At 41.1% G+C, this 21,973-nt stretch overlaps 1 protein-coding gene across 1 annotated transcript in view; it reads right to left on the bottom strand.

Moving 5' to 3' along the window:
• Window positions 1–21,973, bottom strand: part of LOC133997669 (neurexin-3b) — a 213,846-nt gene that overhangs the window by 38,621 nt on the left and 153,252 nt on the right. Inside the window, exon 13 of the mRNA XM_062437349.1 lies at window positions 3,374–3,545. Within this exon, the coding sequence (XP_062293333.1) occupies window positions 3,374–3,545 (172 nt within the window). The remainder of the gene's footprint in view (window positions 1–3,373; window positions 3,546–21,973) is intronic.

Genomic DNA, 21,973 nt, shown 5'->3' on the forward strand with positions numbered 1-21,973 from the left:
TTGTAGGACTGGTCATCATTTATGCATTTTTGTTTGCATCATTCATTCAATTGTGTATCAAATTCACATTCACATTTATTTCAGTATCTCCAAATGAGGCACTATGTTACGAGCATAGTAAGACCCTATCAACCATTTTTGCCATAAATCCTGATATCAAACAGCGAGTGTCAACATTTGCTTCACTATCTCTGTTCCCTCTGACTACAAAACAGAAACAAGGACAATGACTTGAATAAATATGAGCTCAGGGAAGCAGGTTCATTGTTTCTCTATCAACACACATTATAGATTAAATCAATATAAGAAAATGTACAGACTCCATTACTCAAAGATAAAATTGAACTGCTTCTTTCAATCAGTTGCCTCAGAGTGCAACAAGTGTCTCTCTGATAAAGGGTGTCTGTCACATCTTTTTAGATATCACTCAACATTATACAATTTTTTGGATTGTGACTTTTGAATGGTGCTTAAAAGCCCACTTCAGAGCCATCCTGCCCAAACTCAACACACAGAATATATTTGAGAGAAAATGGGAGCCTTTTGTGGCTAAGTGTAATCTTACTCCGCATTCATAATGGTCATACACCTGGCACCATTAGTACCTCAGACCTGTGTGGCTATATGAGTGTGACATTCAACATGACCTACAGTACTTATTTGTGTCATTTGCCCCAAGCACCTGTGATGTACAAAAAGCACTGTGAGAACCTCTTAAATGACAGCTTAGTTGTGTTATCCTTTCAACTGCCTTTTAATGTGTTTTTGTTCTATATAATTGTTATCTTTAGTGTGTCCTTTCAGTATATTCTGAATAAGTATTGAATTAAAATAGCAGTCAAACACAGCCAGATTATCCAAATCATTTCTTTTGGATAAAATGAGCACACCTGAGATGTCAGTTATAATCTCCTACTGGACAAGGAAACTGGGTGCCATTAACTATAATAAGTACAGGAGGTTGAAGTTGTGTGATAAATTATATAGTTTGGATAATAATTTAGTTAGTGTTACCTTTGTTTTAACCTCCAAATAAGTTAGAAACCTACATGATCTGAATCTATTTATGGACAGAGAACAGGAAAAGGAAATGCTTGTATATCTTTCCTGATTGGGGCCAAACATCTGGTGCCGCCATATAAAGCAGATCCAAACAATTGTATATTGAGGTGGTCAAACTCTTGCAAACACTGATGTTGAGATGTGCAATATAGACGCCTCAGGCTATTTTGCAAGTAGTTTGACTGACAAGCAATCCACCAACACCTTTGTCCTCGCTTATTCCCTTGCAGGGAGAGAGGGCATGCCCAGATCCAGTAACTGTTTATTGAACGGCCTGAGAGCCTTGTGGCAGCTTCTGCCTTCAAGTTAAGCATTAGAAGTGTGAGAAAGCAGTCGATGAGTCTGCACCCTAACATGTAATTACTCATGAGATGACAACGCCTTTACAAGGAGGGGAGGGGGAAAAAAATCAATCAGTGTCCTGCAAATTACCTGTGCAGAAGAGAAAAATAAATCGGCACGCATTTGATCCTCCGACCTCATCTTCATTCCAAGACAATGGCAGACGGACAGAAAAAGGAACAAACCTCGATGGGATGACTTGGAAGGAATCCAAGACTAAAAAGCCAGAGTTGTCTGTGTTGTGCATTGCGTAATCTGAGAGGCAAACCCAACAACCATTTAGCAGCAATTTCAGAATGGACGTCAGCTTTGGATAGATACTGACAGACATACTGATAGATGGTTGAGAAAACAACCATTGAACGCTGATGCAGAAGGCACTTTGAGATAATTATGAAGGCGGTAGGGGTTCAATTGTTATCTAAAATTACTGCCCGTTCAAGATGGAGCATAAATGAATTATTATATAATACAAAGCCTGAGATCTGACGGAGCCTGACAAAAATTACCTCTGTGCAATGATGCAGTCACATTTGTCCAATTAGGTGTACTCTTTCAATGAATGTTGACCGTGTACGTGACTGAGACATCACTTGGGTGCATGTGTGTGCCACATGCTATGGAGTTTCTCAGTATTTTCCAGCATTAGTGCGGCTGAAACGCAGTTATGAAACCCATCTAACTTTATCTGGTTAAGGAAAAGCGAAAGACAGCCAACGGCAAAAGAAAGCTAGAGACAGAAAAGATTAGCATCACCTGCGCTGGCATTGAACCAAACCAAAACAGCGTGCCAGGTCACGCCAGGAGAGGAAGCTGCCCTGTCCTCGGTTGTGCATGCGACTAGAATCATGCTGTAGGGCTGCTGAGACATAGGGCTTAGAAGTGAAAGAGATCAACTCCTATATATGTGTTCCTTACCACAGGTTAGCATCAGTAATTTTGCATAGTTTTTCTTTTTTTCTGGTGCGTGGAACACAGACATACAGTTTTTCTTGGATACATTTCTGTTCACATGAGCTACACATCTGTTAATGTAACACTATTTATCCTCAACATTGCCTATTCATTCTACATCTGTTTCTGCTGGCTGGAATGGAGACACAGATATCAAAGACCAAGAGAGTTAACTCAATTTAATGGACTGTTAAGTAGAGGCTGGAGTGGATTTTTGCTTCCTTCTCTCTCTCTCTCTCTCTCTCTCTCTCTCTCTCTCTCTCTCTCTCTCTCTCTCTCTCTCTCTCTCTCTCTCTCTCTCTCTCTCTCTCTCTCTCTCTCTCTCTCTCTCTCTCTCTCTCTCTCTCTCTCTCTCTCTCTCTCTCTCTCTCTCTCTCTCTCTCTCTCTCTCTCTCTCTCACACTTTCCCTTACTCTTTCACTAAGCTAGCTGAGCGGCACATCTCTGTTCCAAATGAAGGGAGTGCCTGAGCCTCCAAACGGAGTGGGCTTCGTTTGATGACCCTATTTGTATTCTGCTGCTGTGCTGCTTCTACTGACCTGAGAATGAGAGATACAGGCAGGCAGCAGCTTTATCTGGCCAACAGGCCACCCTTGGTTTCTGCCTCTATTCTCTCCTTGCTAGCCCACCGACCACATACCTTTTGGAGCCTTTCAATCCCTTCCCTGAAATGAAATGGCCAGATGTTGCACAGTTAATACCTCTTGGAAGACAAAAGAGTCTAGCTCGGTGTACTTCTCTCCTGTGGAGTCAGGTGTGAGGGCATGAAAGGAGTGAAATTTTTAGGACTTGATTCACCACAAGAGCATAGCATGTGCCAGCTATGCCTCTTAGTTTTACCTCAGGGTTTGAGATGTTTTACTCAGAAGTACAGGACTTACTGTACAAGCTCTATTTGTCTTCTTGTTGGTGCCCTTGGATTAAACAAATAGGTGGTGTCCAGTGGTTTTAAAACTACAATTTTACTCTAATTATTTTAGAAGTTCATCAGACAAAGAATGGAGAATGGCAGTACCTGTGGGGAAGTGCTCATTGACTGGCCAGTTGTCCACCTGCAAGGTGGCATTGCCTCCGTTCCTGGTGAATCGAACCAAATGGTATTTGCCATCGTTAACTGATGTGGTCATCTCCTTAACACTGATGTCCACTGTCCCAATGTTGAAAGTCACACCTACTTTCCCTTGCTCCTGGAAGAGACACAAACAGAAGAAGAGCAGCAAGATGTTAGAGGTGTGATTCTTTGTGTTTGAATAATTGTGTTAAACAAACCTTTACATTTATATGTTATCATATACAGCAGTGAGCACTACTTCTAACTGCAAGTCATATCAAACCTGACATGACTGTCAAAGCCAGATGAATTTGAAAATTTGAACTGCTACTGTACCAAGATTCCACCTATTGTTGTGCAGTAATGAATTAATTATATGATAAACTAACTGTAAAAAAGTTCAATAAAGCGACTTGGATGAATGCCCTCGGCTGGTGCTAATGGTGAACTACTCAGAGAACCTGAGGACGCTAGCGCGCTACGCTTCATTATACCACTGTAATGTGATGAAAATAGGCTGCCAGCAGAGATTGTAATGATGAGTAATGCTCCATGCAGACTGTCGTTGCAAAACTGGCAGGACAGATGCCTTTTCTGCTGCGGTCCTTATAAACTGTATGAATACCATATGTTTTGTTTAGCTCCTAATGCTAAACCCGATATACCAGGTCCATAAATCGTGATCCCTCCCCATCATTCCCTGACTCCACTCCCCTCGACCCCACTAATTTTCATGAGCTGCCAGTGTGTTTTATTGTGACTGCTTGCGTATTCATGGGCATGTAGGCGTTACAAGCAAAATGTTTTAGAGCGGAGGCAGGGCTTGAGTGAGCAGTGATGGGGAAGGGCTGTGTTTTCTGTGTCATTTGTTTTAATCCCCCACAGGGAATCTCTCAGTGTAATTACCTACTTTAGAAGCCTGGAGCAGAGGGACCGTTTCTCATAACAAAACCAAAATTAGGAAGGCTTGCACAGAGGGCAGACACATATTGTTAATTGATCAGCAGAGACCCTGGCCCTGCATGGCTATCTGTTACTATACAGACCCTGATAATGTCAAGATGAACTTGAAAGTGCTCGTCAGCATGAAAGCATTGCAAGATTTGCTACAACTTAAACGACATTTAACATTTAAACCTGCTGACCTCTATTTAATGTTTAATACTGTAGAAGAGCATTTAATAAGGCCAACCTATACTTAACTGAGTCCATCATGCTTTTATGTTTTACTCAAATATAGCTGAAGAATATAATATTAGAACACTGAACCACCAAATTACTACAGTGAGTTGTAGTGCAAAGTAATAAATGAAGTGTGTCATTTTATTGGTCATCACATTTTGTTGAGTTAGTTTACTATGCATCTTTGCTGGAAACAGGGAAGGAAAAATAAATACATATGAGATCAACAATGAACAAATATCAGCTTTTAAATCAAGTTTGCTCAAATCTTAAGTAGAGCACCTAGAAAACCTTGGAAGAAACCCTACAGTTATCTTTTCATCTCTCTAAATTAGGATCCTGTTTTTGTGCAAGGGGGCAGGAGTATATTCTTGTCTTGATTTAAGGTGCAGTGCATCCAAGACTCCCAGCATACGCAGTAAAATTACTTTGTGTGATTGAGTGATTGCACATACTGTAGTTTCCTAGACAAGTCCTTTTAACTGTCAAAGCAGTCGGAGGACCTGCACTGAATTCAATCCCTTACTTGTACTTGAACAGTTAAAACATTCTTTGTCTATTAATGAAAAGAGATATGGCGCAGCATTACAGTGTGCCCGAGTTCATAATGCAAGGCACGACAGAGAAGCTCTCCTCTGTGACAATCTCCAGCTCGCCTAATAATGGAAAAAGAATGTCACCAAAGACATGAGAAAGCCATCTCCTAAAAGCCAAGGTAGGGCTCAGTGTGAGAGTCAGACGAGCATAATATCGAAATGTGCACTTAATGTCTCAGTCAGAGAGGCTGTGAATGGGCTGTTAATTTAAGTAGTTGTCATTAAAACTTAGAGCGACAGACAAAAGCATACAGTAAAAGTATATGTGCACACGTGAACGAGCACGCAAGCAAATACACATAATCCTTGCACCTAGACGGGCTAAGGTAAGCACACACACACACACACACACACACACACACACACACACACACACACACACACACACACACACACACACACACACACACACACACACAAGAGTATGTTGATGATTTCATATGACGAGGTGATGTTCAGTGTGTGTGTTGTACCGTGAAAAATACTACTAAAGCATCCTGGCCCTCCTGACTAATGACAGGACCTTTCCCTGGTATGAAAAAACAACATGTCTGACGGCCTGAGCGCATACAAAGCACAGACAGACACATCAGCACTAGTACATCCACTGTGACCTTCAGAGGCTCTGGCAGCCCCGGCTCTCCTGTGTAGTCGCATCAAAGCCACATCAGCGACCCACTAATACCTACAAACAAAGACAGATCGTCACCCCTCTGGCCCTGGTACAAACAAACAACAAAACACAACAATTGTACACCTCTGTAACCGTTGCCGAGTGCCTCCAGGCAGTGTGCAGAGAGGGAACTGTGTAAGGTAGTGCTTTGCGACGGCAAAGCTCCCTCTCTCTTCCCTTTTTTTCCTCTGCATTACCCCTGTTGTCCGGCTCACTCCTGCCTCCGCCACCCACCTGCCCGCCCACCCCCGCGCTGCAGCAATATTTGATTGACAGATCCAATTACGTTTTTTATTGGCCTGTCGCTCGCAAGGCGGGAAGGCACTTCATTGTCTCCTGAGCAAAGGGGAAAAATGGCTATTGTTCTCTTAGTGGAAAAGATGATGGCCACTATTCCAGGCGTAAACAAATGATGCGCGGAGAATCACTTCCAGAGTCACACACTTGAATGCAAACAGACAACGAAATAAACACACACACACAAAGTCATAGAGTGTAACCTTGCGCTAAACAATCTTTGTTTCAGTTGCATCATTTGGCAAAAAATGCAAAACAGTGTCCAAATATTCAATCAGTTGCTCTCACTAACTCTCAAAACAAGCACTCTAAATATGAAATTACAATAAGGAAAGTGGTAATTTACTGGTATGATGTGCTACAGACCTCTTAAAGTCTAACATGCCTCCGCACTCCCTGTTTAATGCCAATCACAAGCATAGACCGCAATAGGAATAGAATAAGATTGTGCTGGCAGTTTGTTTGTGTGTCAGTTAAATGTACAGTATGTGTGGGCATGTTGTGTTCACGCTCTGTGTAACTAAGACTAATAAATGTAATTCCAGCGAGCAAAACCCCCCTTCCACCCCCCACTATTCTCCAGCGCTGTGAGCTGGCTCGGGCTTGGCACGAGGAGCTCCAGTGGTCCCACGTGACCCGCTGCACACTGACATCAGTAATCAGGCCCGCTGCAATCCAATTCAGGGCCGATCAATGCCTTCAACACATGGCGCCCTGGGCAGAGTGAAAGATAGAGGATCACTCAAAAAGCAGTGGTGGGCAATCCTGCAGACAACCATCACAGGCCTCGGCAGACAGCTGCTGTACAGAGGACAGGCTGCTCACAATAGACCCCATCCCCACCTCGCTGAATGGTCATTCTGCGAAGCCACGGGCCTAGACAGATACATACATCTGAAAGCCATTTCATGGAGGTGAGATGGGTAGAATTAGCACATTTAGCTCTGTTGGGAATGGAAAAAAGCTGACAATAGAGGTTTGGATACAGAGAAAGAAATTGATAAATGTATGTGGTTATATGGCAGATATCATCTGTAAGAATATGCATTGAAAGCACTTGAAGGTTGGAGAATGGTATTAAAGTGGGAGTTTTTCCCCCCACAAAAGGTATTGCATTGCAATCAAACCTTGATTGAAATCTGGTACGAGCATGGAGTAGTTGTAGTGGGATGACTCCAGTGGATCTATATTAAGTCTCAGTTGGGAAAGAGTAAGATCTTATATCAAGAATGTGAACATGTCCCATGGTGGGAGTTTAGGTTACATATCCACCCTTTCATCTGACATCAGTGCTCAAGTTAGCTTTTGCGGTCAGGGGCCATCAAAACTGGATCATGGAAGCAGTGGAAGTAGAATCAATAGACTGGAGAAGCTAAGACAACGTGCGACGTGGTGGATTGATGCACCTGGCCTTCACAGTGCTGAAGCCATTCATCGTCAGTAATTGACAGAGATAACTCATAGACGACGCAGTGATTTGTAGCTGTCGGTTCTTATGTGCATCAGGCTTTCACAGTCAGAAATCTGTTAAAGGGTTGGATGTTAGAGGCTGTTGAGAGGAGGTTGGGTTTGTGTGCTGGCCTTTAGCGAGAGTAATTTCTTCTTGAACAGAATGCGCTGACAACTCGACAGGCCCTGGGCTACACGAGAGCCCGGCATATTTGTTGCGGTCTTGAAATTGTGTAACACAGTTGGTAAAATTGAAAGCCCTAATTACAGAGAGAATGTCACTCTTTCCTCAATAAATTATACAGATCAGTGCCACAAACAAAAATACAACGTGCACATCCCAACAAGTTTTCTCAGTAACTGAAAATGTTGAAAATATCACTTGTATTATCTAACAATTCAAAATGTTTTGGTTTAATTTGTCCGGGTTTTGACATACAAGATATGCGTCTGAGATAACTTTCTAATTTGATAGCATATCAAATTGAGAGAATAAAGCTTTTACAATGCTTATTGTCAACAAAAACCAAACACTGTTGCTTATTCTTCTGTACAATACTGACATCCACTATTGTCCATAAACTATTAAAAACACATCAATGCACTGGGTGACATGTTTTCATACACACTAATACTGTAGTTTATTTTGAGTGAATCTGACATATGCAGTCTTACTGCTGTAAATACTCACCAGAGAACCAAACCAACAAATGCTATATTTATTCCTACTTGAGAAAAAAAGCAGTTTAGCTAAAAACCACAGTGCCCAACTGCTTTAAAAATGTACTTAGGCTATATGTTATGTTATATTTGAGTTCTGTTTTCAAAGATTTATGTGACCACCAGGAACCAATTGGCAAGGAGTTGAGTATGATAGAAATGGAAGATTGCAGGGAAGTCAGAAGGTACTGAAAAATGGACAAATGCACTATTTGTTTTTTGGGATTTGTTCACCATAAGAAAAAAAAACATATATGAGACAAGATATACATAAGAATGACATAATACAGAATTACATAAGAATTATTCTTTAACTTATCATTCTTACAGAATGTAATTATTATTGTTACTTTTTATTCAATAGCAATGTGTACAATGTGTTGTACTAGGCCTATATCAAATCAATATTACCTCTTAGCAGATTTTGAGTATGTAGTGTGTTCCCACTGGAAAAGTGTCAAAATAAAGTCTAACCAGCTGGAATGCACATTAAATACAGCCAATTCTTGAGTGGGCTGTTGATGCACACTATTTTATATTTTCAATAAAGGTAATAGAGGGATTGCTCACAGTTGGAAAAGAAAGAAAGGAAGAAAGAAATTATTGGTGATGGTTAGACAGCTCCAGAAAAATCTTGGGGGAAATTTTTTTTTTAATTGATATTGACAATCTAAGCCTAACAGTGTACCTATTTTTATCATTTCCACTTTATAAAAGAGCTTATTCTTTGTATACTAACTGCTAAAGCTATACACTATGACAAATAGAAGGTAATATATACTGTAGTGTACAGTATAAGAATGTAGTATACATTTGGTGTTACTCTGTAAAGAGCTGTGGACGTTTTATTTGTACAGTAAGTGGTAAATAAAGAGAGCACACAATTTAAATTCTTTTCTTTTCTGAGAAAGAATATATCTAAATGTAGGTAAATAAAACCACAATATTGTTTATGGCTAAAAACCCCAAGATGTAAGTGAGAAAATATGTTTTGGTAATTTGGGTTAAGTGAGCCTTTAATTAAGCAGATAATGCTCACGAACAATCACTGGCTTCGGAGACATTAAAGTTTAAAATACTAGTGTTGAACAAAGATGGAAGGGAGTGAAATACATTTTTTAATGGCATGAATAAACCACAATTTGATATACATGCAGCCATTCATAGCAGTGATGCAGAATTTGTGCTTCCGACAGACAATGACCATAAAAAGGTTCTCATTTTGTGAAGATATAGTGGGACTGAATAAAACACAGCAGACATGATTTTTACTTTCTCTTATAAAAGAAGTAGAAGCTACAGTTCAGGGTTGCAGGTTTTGCACAGTGACAGTCTTAATGCACTATTCAAATAAACATTCTTCTGAAAACTGTGAAATTCCATTAATCATTAATTGGCTCAAACGTTCATTCAGACATTCATAATCGGCTGCAGAGCTGTTGTGAGAGGCGATGTGGGAGGATACAAGGCGCACAGGCCTGGTGCCTCTGAAATATTGATCACACCTAAAAGAACCCAGAGGTATAACACAGGCTATATTTCACACCTGAGAGAGCCAGGAGCAGCTTCATCGAATCGACAGGAACAAAATGGCTTCCACCTCACTTTACTTAGTGTTACTGTAGGTAATTGTTGAGGTAATATCAGCGAGTCCATTAGCCAGTTTGTTAATGCCCAGGAGTGCCAGCTAGTGTTAGCCCAGACTGAAGAGGAAGAGTCACTGCATTTTTAATACAAACACAAGCAGCAGCGTTGCCGGGGAAGGTAATGGCTTTGACTCCTGTGCTCGGGCTCAATGTCAAACTCTGAGCCTCGCTCTTTGATCCTCTGCCGCAGAATATGAATCGTGCAGGGTCAGCCTTATCAATTATTTACACCCATCTTTCTCTATTTCCTGTTTGTCCGCTCTTGTGGCTGTAACTTGCCCTGACACTAATGGCGGACGGCCTGGTGAAAACATTTATCAATGTTACCGCAGAGTCCTCTCCAGCTCTATACTATCACTTTCAGCCTTTTGGAACTTAGAGTACTGACACTGCACTGATCCTAATCATCACTACCATACTTTACTGCATATGTCTTGGCTGCATTGCCTCAGTAAAGTCGCTGTGCCTGAAATAACCCTTGGTTGCTGCATCTTGCACTACCAATGAAACTGCGCCTAATTTTAAGCACTGTATACAAAAGCTATGTAATATTTTCAATTATTTTAAATTAAGTATCATTTTACTCAGGGTGTGAGGATGTCCTCTGACCTCTGTGTATCCTTAACATTGTCTATTACGTTGTCATCTGCACCGCCCTGCACTTTTGCACATTTGCACTTGCGCATGTACCAAATATTACTGTATAATTTACCTTACACCTCTAACTTACATTACTTGATATACTAAACATTCCGCATTTATACCTGGCCAATTAGGCACTTTACCATTTTAAAACATCTATATTACATACATTTATAACTATTTGAATTTTCATCCTTTATTTATGGCAATTTTACTTTACTTACTTTTAGCAGAATATGCCAACCTACATTTTACTGCACAGATCTGTATTGTATGAACATGTGATCAACTAAACCTTTAAATGTTCAATATCCTAGCTTTGTATCTTTATCTTATTCAACTATTCTACTTACTTAAATACTGCCATCCATTCAAAGGTGAGGTAATTATAATGCATACTGCTTAATAACAAGCTTGCTAAACCACAGAAACGTGGCATAATGTCAGCCATGATTTTTTATCTGCCTGACCTGCTGCTTCACTACCTCATTCACACCATTACAATGCAGGGAGCTCCAGCCATCAACAACCTGTAATCAGAGCATCGTGAAAAGCAGTGTGCCTCAGCGGCCTACACACACACACACACACACACACACACACACACACACACACACACACACACACACACACACACACACACACACACACACACACACACACACACACACACACACACACACACACACACACACACACTGATGTTTTGCAGCAGCTGTTAAGAAAGTGCTGGGCATAAATTTTAAGTTTGATTTCATTTAATCAGTTTAGATTCAGATTTGATTTAATTTGCTCAGTGCAGCTCTGCTCCAGCGTCCATTAAAGAAAAAGCAGGTTTTGTGTGACCTCACACGGTGCCGTGCTGGGCCACATGGTCCATACATGCCAGGGGGCTCATTTAGAAAAAAAAAGGAGCCTGTGAATGGGATTGGTGCTAGATGGAATAATATGCTGTGAAAGTCCATTAGGGACTAGGCTAATGAAATTGAAACAGCTTGGTGATCAAATTAGAATCTGTTCGGCAGATATTTAATTTAATGTGCTGCTGAATTCGAGCACTTTCTATTTGGTAGCCCCAGAATGAAACTAGCGCACAATAAATCAAGCAGGCACACAATTCATCCTATAGTCTCTCCTCCCTTCATTTTTGCTAGAATTAACAACTTGTCCAATGTCTGTATTTGCAAAAAGCCAGTCTGCTCCATTTTCTGAATCAAAACACACTAAAGTGGAAATAAGTAAAAGCACACCAGACTTAAAAAAAAAAAAAAAAAAAAAAACACAAGACGACTTATTTTTGACCTTTCAGTGGTTTCCCATAGAGAACACTTTCAGTCATGATCTCATGCATCGCTGCAGCTGCTTTGTAAAGAATCACGGGGTGAAATTATTTGAATAGACACACAAAAGATATCAGCTTGTTTGAAGAGCTGCCCTCTGTATTTTGCACGCTCTCCTTACCATGTCTGGGGTAATATGCAAAGCATAACCACACTGGGAGACAGGGAGGGGGGAAAAAAACTCAGTGGTTATTTCAGATAGTTGCATATCATCCCAACTGCCAAAACGGATGGTAATTATTGGAGCAAGAGACACTGATTTTAAACAGAGGGGCAGGGCGTGCTACAGAGACTCTTTCTAATAAAGGGGGATGGACAGAGTTGCTGTCTTGTCTTGTGTGTGGTAGCCATAAACACACTTTTGAACATCGAGCAAAGCTTTGACTGCAGTTCATATCAGTGAGAAAAAAAACAAAACAGACAAAGACAGAGACGCAGCTTCTCATCCATCTATTTATATAAACATACTATTCTGGGCACGCACTTCCAGGCACAAACAGATGGGCTGATGAATGTAAACACACAAATGTGCATGTGAAGATACACACACACACAGACACAGCAGGGAGTTTTTGAAAATTTTGTCACATGGTTGTTTTTTAAATTTGTACGGTGCATCAAAATTAGAAGTGCTAACACCCACTGCCCACGAAACAAGTGTTAAAATGCTAATTCTAATGGCTGGCATCTACAGTAGACAGTGCTCTGCTATTCATGTCAGGTCTAGATTGTGGAGGGCGAAGTGAAGTAAAAGAGGGGAAGGGTTCCCAATCACATGAGATGATGAGGCAGAAAAAAAGGGCCCTTCAATGTTTTCCACTGGGGGGGTATAGTTGCCAATACTGGTGCCAAAGCTGGTTGGACAGCCCCGAAAACATGCTGGCAGAAGCGGGGTAGGTGGTCTGTTGCCAAGGGTAACCTGCCAAGGATCAAGACTGTACCCTCCACCTTGCCTGCTGAGGTGTCAGGAATGAAGGTAGAGTGAAAGGAAAAGAGAGGAGAGAGAAGAGAGAAAAGATTCACAGGATGAAAGTGGACATGTAGAAAGAAAATGTAGGAGGGGAAGAAGGGCTATGAGGTGAGGTGAAGGGAGAGCTGCAGAGAAATGATTAACTGAGAATAGAGTGCATTACGCAGCCTGATTCTAACCACAGTGTCTTTTTTTCTCCCTCTTCTATCCATTTCTCTCTGTCTTTGATATTCTCCTGAAGAGGAGATTCATTTTATTTTGATTTGAGATTCATTTACTTTCCAATCCATCATGTCTCTGTGATAATATCAATTCATGGGTTACTCCCTCCCTCTAAGCACTGAGGACAACGATTGCTGACATTTAAATTCGCACCATTTGTGGTGTAATTGCTTCAACTAGGAGGAAATTATGATTCGTTAAAAAGATAAAGTGATTCACCAGTTGCTATAAACACTTTTATAATAGAGCTGTAGTGAAGCTTGTGAAATATGCAACACCTGTATGACCAAAATTAACCAAAAACAACACATTTCAATAACAGCCGTTCGTCAGTTTTCAATAATGATTAGTGAATTTAGTACTGCACTCAATTACTTTTTGGTACTTGAGTATTTCAATTTTATGCGACAGTAAACCTACTTAAATTATATTGTACCTGTTGGAATAGTTGCCATCCCATTTACACTTAAATGGTTTCATTTAAATAACTGCTCGAGGCCAGAAAAGGTCAAATTATCCAATATTCACAAAAAAAGGCAAAGATTAGTGAGACAAATTAATACAAATGTGTGCATTTGTTTTATCTTCCCTACCTAATTAATCATATCACAACCCCTCGGATTAGGAGGGAGGCTCAACCCCAAGGTTAAGAACTACTGCACTACATTACCTAACTTCATTTAAAATAGTTTAAAATACCTCCACATCGATAAATGCTACTTATTCATTGATGCATTAGTATTAATATATAAAAATATATAATTTATAAGGGACATTTTTCTGCAGTTTAATAATTGTTTGATATTTTAAAATGTTTACTTGTGTAGGACTTTGAATGCAACACTCTTCCATTGATGTACTGCTACTTCAATTTAAGTAAATCATTTGAACACTTCTTCTGCCACTTTCCCTCAATGACAACCAATTATGTAGCTTCATCCGGCGCCCTCTGGCTGCACACTGCACTGTAACCCCGGGCAGATATAAAATAATGTATGACTGAGCACCTGAATGTACATAATGCAGCAGCAGAGTCAACCTCCTTTCAATTTTCCTGCGGCGATTGCTCAGAAGCCACACTGGGCAACATATGCCATCTCTGTGTGCATGGCTGTCAAGTCAGCTTGATACTGGTCAACAGTCCAAGTCTCACTTTGCATTTATTCATTTCCAATTCATGACCACATCCGGTGCATTAGAGCCGTGTTAAATCAACCAGAACTGCATCAAACTCCCTGGAATGCATGAAAAGATGATGAGCTCTGATGATTGATTAAAGACATTTATAGAAAGCAGTTGTTTGTAGGACTATATGCTACACTATGGAAATTGTATTAGCATGGGATGAATATAGGATTGTATTAATGAGATGAGGAAAATAAGTAAAATTTGGGAGTGGGTTACCCCAAGGGTTTTTTGAGATAAGTCAAGCTATCAGATCCCCTGCTGCTTAGCAGCATGGGGTATCTCAACAGCTGTCTAAATGTGTCACTGCCGTTTAGAGTTAGTTTCATGTGTGTTTTGAGACAGAGAGGTGATATGGACAGAGGGCACAGGGGCGAGGAATGAGAGAATGAACAAACAAAGAAGCAAAAGTAGCCGTGTTGAGAAGGAGAAAAGACAGAGATAGAGAAAGGAGAGCACTGAAATGGAGACATGAATAGCCAGCACCTAAAATGGCTGAATAAACAGGAGGAAATCTAGGTCGGTCTGTCTCTCCCACTTCAAGGAACGTTGAGGCAAGTGCCCTACTTCTTGAATGCTTTGGACACTTTCAGGGCAAGCTGTCATCAGACTGAGTCTCCCCATAACTTCTGGGTACGTTCAAGTTATGCGGCCCGTCTCTAAAAGATTATGACGTATTATTTATGAAGAACAAAACAATAGTGAATTTACTTTCACGTCTACTTACATCCTCCTTGCATGCTTGTCCTTCCTTGTCAATTATTTTCCCGTGATTATTTTTTCCTTGCCGTTTCGAAAAGGCATTATTTGTCATGAAATTAATTTGCCCAAAAGTAATAAGGCACCAGTCATTTTTAAAGGCAATTTTCTACTCCATAATATGAAACTGCTAAAAGATAAGTGCATATCAAAGGCTCAGCAGATAGCACTCATTGCGGCTCCCCTCTCTCACAATTAACAGGGCTGCCTGAAGAGAGGAGGCATGAAATCTAGGTGATTGGAATGCAAGGAGATGCCAATGTAATTCTGAGAAACGCCATTAACGTTAATCAGGGGCTCCAAATGATTGATTATGCCGATGCCTTGCATGTTGGGAACCGTGCATGCATGCTGATGCACGTAGCCCGTTGTAAGCATGTCAGAGTGCACGATCAAAGGAGTCGATGCGTTTATCGCAGTGCTTTTATCTGGCTTTTTAGGATTCTAATTGCATGAGTGGGAAGATTATGATGGTTGCTGATAAATGCTATGCGCAAAAAATGAGAGTGATGTGATGCCAAAACCAGCGTGCGATTACATGCATTTTTCCACATAGTAACATCATGAATGTGTCACAGAGATATATATAGGTATAGATAGTTATGTTGGCACCTTTTTTATCTTTATTTTTTCTATTGAGAGATAACTACATAGAGGTTCACAGAGGGCAAGGAATGGGGAGCCAGAGAAAGTGACAAATATATTGTCTATCTTGTGAGACAGTGGGAGGTTGTTTTTAAATGTCACAGTGACTCTCAAGGTCTGCTCCAGGTTGGCCTGTGTCGCTACTCCTGAACAATACCGCAGAAGACTCATTGCTTTCCAACGCGCCGACAGAAAATCACACTCGCACACGCGTGCAAGCTCACATAATCAGCCTCTGCCACCTTGACTACTCTGAAAGTCTCCAGAAACATTCACTTCATACTGAATGCTGTCTCTGTGAGCACACGCATGCTGAGATGTCAATTTTTCATGTGTGTGTGTGTGTGTGTGAGACGATAGACTCAAGTGGGAGGGTGCGGTTTTAAAGGAAAGGCCTAACGTCATCTGGAAAATCTTCCCCTTCTAAATACAAAGTGAAATTTTCGTAAAGCGTGCCTCAACAATTTGACCAGTGTTTGCTGAGGAGAAAGAGACAAAGAATGGTGCAGACTGACAAAAAACATGTAACTGCTGAAGCTTTCAAAGGCAATTTTGGCTTCGCTAATGTCGTGCGAGCAAGCCCTACTCCAAAGCAATTAGAGGAGATAGAAGCTTGTTCATACATGGACTCTGGTATACTTAATCGAAAGCCGAAAAACAAAGAAGCGACGAACAGTTCAGATGGTTAGTCCGGCCCTCCCTTAAGACCTAAACAATCTTCAACAGACTGAAAGAAGGAAAGATTGAGAAAACGAGTACAGAGAATGAAAACAACACCTCCTGCTGCTTCCTTCCCCATCTGTGTTCGCCACAGTAGAGCAAACATTACTCACTCTTTCTTTTCACCTCCCAGTTCCCTTGCCCCACTAACAAAACCGCCCACCCGCCACCATCTTCTTCTTTCACCAAAGCTGTATGGAAACTAGATGCTGCCTCCTTCCCTTCGCCAGATGCTGCAGAGACTCTGGGCCAAGTCGGGCACAGTGGGTGTCTGTCATTTCGGGCTCGCTGTCGGGTGAGTTTATCTGTCATAGAAGGCGTCCTTACACCACTGCCCCTGAAGGGAGATTAGACACACTGCACTGACTCTCTCTACTTCTATCTATCTCTGTTTTCCCTCTCTCTCCATATCTGTAGCCCTTGTCTGTTGCTCTCTCTCCCCATCAACATTCCCTCTCTTTCCTGTCTATATCCTCTATCTTATTCTCTACCTCACCCTCCCTTTCCCTCCCGCTATTTGTCAGTATGCGCTCCACTGAGCCAGGACTGTGAACAGGTTACAGTAGTCGAAAGGGGAGGTCCACCACGATCAGCCATGCGAGACACAGATGGGCCTCCTTGTCCATTCAGCAAGACTGTTGACACAGGTTATAGCATAAAAATGCTCATGATGTATTTCAATCCCTCCTGCCCGCTGTACTTGACAGCAAAGCTAGTGAAATAATGTCAGATAATGCTTTGTACAATGTCAAAAAACACACAGCTTTCACTGTCAAAATCCATTTTTTTTCATCCTTAGTTGCCAGTAAGGTTCAGGGCAGATTTCTGCAGAACATTTATAAAGTCTGACCTGACTTCCATGAGCATTTCTCTGCAATAAAATGGTTGCTAAATAGCCATTCAGGAATTTAAAAGTTGTCAAAGAAATAAAATAGAAAAAACTTTCACTGCAGGCAATTAGACAGTAATTGCACAAATGGCAAATCCACAGTATCCATACAGTAACTACAGTCTGCAGGCACAAGAAGCTCAAATAAACTAAAGCTAAACCAGGGTTTAATCTCACTCCTGCCAGCACTGAAGAAGACATTTTTCATAGTGAATTTTATAATTAGAGTGTTATCCAACTTGTGCTATCCCCCGAGTGGCAGCATTGGCACACAAGTGGAGAAGGCCCCTTGGAGGCTTTTCCGAGGAAAAGGCATATGTAATGAGTCATGAGGTCCCTCTTCGCTCCAAATGACATTAATTGCTGTCCAGGCAGAAGCCTGCTGGAAAACGGCCAACACATGCGCAGGTTAGGGCAATTCAACGCTGGGAACATTGCTGAACAGCCACATCTTATTTTCCTAAAACATGCGTGCAGTTGCATCATGTGTAAGTCACGAGCAGCCATTTATCAAAGACCATGTGAGTCTGATCAGCGAGAAAGAAAATATGATGAATACAGTATTTTAAAATGAATACGACACGTGAATAGGGTAGTTAAACCAAGAAAGAATTCAAGGAAAGTCTGCCTTTTCCTTCTCTTCTGTGGCCACGCCGGCATGTTCCAGCAAGACATGAATGAATTAAAGATAATGTGGGAAGAATGAATTAACCATGTTCTCTTCAGCCTTCAAACCAACTTAATCAAAGGGGGCCTGTGAAATTCAGAGGGTGGAGGGAGAGGGGGGGGGGAGGGTCAAGAGAGCTGTGCTTTCACCCATGTCCACCGTCTTAACATCTGTCACCTTTGTGCTGACTCATACTGCCGTTGCCTTAGGCTTAGATCTTACAGAGGGCACAACTGAGAGACATACACATACAGTACATTCACACACATACAAACACGCACACAGACACACAAAACTTAATTGCAGGTGAGTTAAGACCTTACACCGACTACATTTACTTGATGAGCCCTCTCCACTGGCGCATATTAAATACAGCAAGGACATTTGACCCCAAAATACTGTTTCGGTATATTTTTTAATGTTGCATTTTTTGGTAGTACTTACTATTAAAGCTCCATTATCTTCATCTTGTAAATTCTTACTTATTTAATTCAAAGTTTCTTGGAAAGAACTGCAATTTGGTGGTAATTATAGGGAAAAGAAACATTAGACAGCCACTCAGTCCTTTGGATTAGGTTTTAAAAAGAATCAGGAGATTATGTGTAAACTACATACTTTAGGGTACTTGGAATTGTTTGTTGATTTACAGCATAATTTCCTTGAAATGTCCATTTCAAGCCAAGTAAAAGAAAATCAATTGATGAAAAACTTTAATCTCTATATTTGTGAATTCTATTATATTTATATTTTATTTATAACCAACACACGTCTCACACATACATTATATGTGTCATCAGTATAGAAAGGTCATGATACTATTGGTCGACTTTGGTGCCCAATCAGGCTGGATCATATTGGGAGTCACTGTCTCTGTGGAGCCAGCTTTGACCTAACAGGAAATGTGCATGTATGTGTCTGTGTGTGTGCACAGAAATGGAGCTCACACTAAAAAAAAATAAAAATAAATATATATATATATATATATATATATTTTTTTTTTTTTTTCACAATAGAGATACAGAGGAAATGGCTGAGAGTAGTGGAGGAGCAGAACAAGAGATGTGGAGATGGAAGACTTGGCTGTCATGTCCTTGGCCATCTGCCCCGCTGCCTGCCCAGAATGTCTGAGGATCAATATACCTCAGAGACACACTCCATAACCTTCAGTGATTCAGTGCTTATAATAATTCTATATAAGAGCCATCCTGTAGGAAATATCGTTTATCCCTATAGATTGTTTTTCTGATGATCCCAGCTTCATAAAAAAGTGATATAGTCTGTTCTGTCTGCTTGTCAATAGAGCTTTGTCATGGTGAGAGCCAATAATGGGGGGGATTAAATAAATACAAACTCACACTCGGTAAAATGCAGAGGTACTCACTTTCACATTTTCACTCCATCTGTGAAGGAGCCTTGCACTCAAATTTGATCCCCTCTTTTTTTATCAGTGAGAGAGAGAGAGAGAGAGGAAAAAACAACTACTTTCTGCTTTTTTATTTTTTTCACCAGCAGGCGCTTAATCCTCCATGAATACATTTGCAGTGTGTACATATGTGTATATACGTGTGTGTTTGTGAGTGAGCCAATCTGCCACACCGTTGCAGATATTAAAGGCAGAAGACTTTTTTGCCTTCTTTCCACTACATTTATTTTCTAATGTTGACGTTTATCACTTGAGTAGCCCCGCAATTCATCATCCCCCCCTTCTTGTCGATAATACGAAAGGGAGTCAATTTGCTAAAATGTGAATCTCTTTTTCTGATTTGGTTTTATTCGCCACCTCGCTCTCTTAATCTCTGTCTTCCTATCTGCCTCTTTGTCCTGTGGCTCAGGTGAGAGACAGCAGAGGAGCAGAGTGGCTGGAACGGGGTAACGCTGAGGCTCGAGGGAGGATTTAGGAGTGTCTTTGGAGCTGAGATGGCACAGCCCCGCCATTCATCATCCGCCCTTCTTGTCGTTAATCCGAAAGGGAGTCAATTTGCTAAAATGCGAATCTCTTTCTCTTATTTGGTTTTACTCGCCCCTCCCTCTCTCTCCATCTCTGTCTACGTATCTGTCTCTCGGTCGTGGCTCAGGTAGGAGACGGCAGAGGAGCAGAGAGTGGCTGGAACAAGCTAACGCTGAGGCTTGACGGAGGACTTAAGAGTGTCTTTGCAGCTGAGATAGCACCTTGCCTTGTGTGTGAGATACACCTCAATCGATTCCAGATCCCTGTGATCTTTCATTAGGTGCTTGTCACAAACTGTCCCGCTCATCACTCAAGCACACTTCGCATCGTGTCTGGAGCCGGGCAAATAGAGGAAATTATAAAATGATGCTGCTTGCGAGTGAAGTGAGCCGCTTTGATCTCAGAAAGCATATGTCTCCATCTAAGAAGGTGCAGCTACTTATAAAGACAGATATGTGTTGTTAAAACCAGCAATAGGCACTAACTAAAGTTGATATGGAGAACATGTTGCATACAGCATTCATGTAGCTTGGCATTTGTCCACCTTATTAATATAAGTCCAATACCCTCTTAGCTCTGCTCTGGTCTTCACCAACTCCTGGAGAAAATATCTGGCTCATTAGCTGCTCAAAGCTCCACTATTTTCATTATAGCTATGGGCTAGATGCTAACTTTATGTGTCTGCTGTTTGATGCTGTGCCAGTAGTGTACAGTGGGTTTTTTGGGGCTAAAAACAGCTACCTGCAGGGGCTGAACGATGTGAAAGGCAGCCAAAACAGCAAGGTTGAGGGTTGTAAAGCCACAAAAAAATCAGCTGAAAGGTGATAAAATCTGCTCCAGAGAGCTGAGGGGAACAGCAGAGTGAGGTGATAATGCTCTGTGGGTCTGTCAGGGGTGAGCTTACATTTAGGATTCACCAGGACATTGCTCGGAATTGGACGGTGTAAGAAGCATGCTGTGAGGACTGTGTAGAGTCATAGGGGTTAAACTACTGTAGAAAATGATGGTCAGTAAATATAAAAAATAAATATAAAATGTCTTGTTTTCTATTTCTAGTATTACATACAGATTATGTCAGGTGTAGTTGTGATAGCTTTGAGGTTGTTGCAGGGACCTTTAATAAAGCTGGGCTGAGTAATGGAAAGTAATGAAAGTAATTATTTCTGCTTTTAGTTTGTTGTTGTTTTTTTTTTTTTTTTTACCAATTTGAAATAAGTAATAAGTAATTGATGTTAGTGGCCAGGACCAATATTCTCAAATCTCTGCTACAATAAGAAATACATGCTTTGGTGCAACATCAGAGAATAGTTTTTTAGATAAAATGGCTGACACTGAAATGGCCACATTCTGTCCACACCTCTGTGAGTATAACCTCAGCCTCTACAGAGATTTAGTGGAGTTATTTTCTTTTTTCTTTTTGTACTGCAGCTGAATCCCAACCAACTGACCAGCTACCGGAGGCCCAATCTATCCTTTAGCATGAAAACAATAGCAGAAAAAAGAAAGAGAGACAGGGAGATAAGAAGGCATGAGAGATAAGAGGGAGAAAGCGTCAGAGTGAGACAGAAAGGCAACATAATTTGGAATTCACAGTCAATGTGGTTGTGTGCTGAGACCTATCTGAGCCAAGTTTGTCTCTGATCCTGCTCTGAATTCTAAAATACCCACATCTCTCTATCTCTCTCCCCAACTCCTTTTCTCCCACCTCTCCTTATTCTTTTTTTCCCTCCTCTCTTTTTCATCCAGCCTCTTGTATTTGTTCTACTTTTGGACGTACACGATGCTCCACTCTCTGTCTCTTTCATCTTCTCCTTCTGTCTCTTCATCACTGTGAGAATGGGATTCATGTCCTACCATGAAGCTGTGAAAACAAGAGCATCCCCCAGAGGGGTGGCTGTCAGAGAGCAAAGTAGGGAGAGAGAGGCACACTGTTTGTTGTTCCTCATTGAATTTTTCATCTTAATCCATGAAATATACATGGCTGAGGCCAGGGCTAAGGCCACGGACCACAGGG

The sequence above is a fragment of the Scomber scombrus genome, chromosome 17 (genome assembly GCF_963691925.1).
Source record: "Scomber scombrus chromosome 17, fScoSco1.1, whole genome shotgun sequence".
NCBI classification, from domain to species: Eukaryota; Metazoa; Chordata; class Actinopteri; order Scombriformes; family Scombridae; genus Scomber; species Scomber scombrus.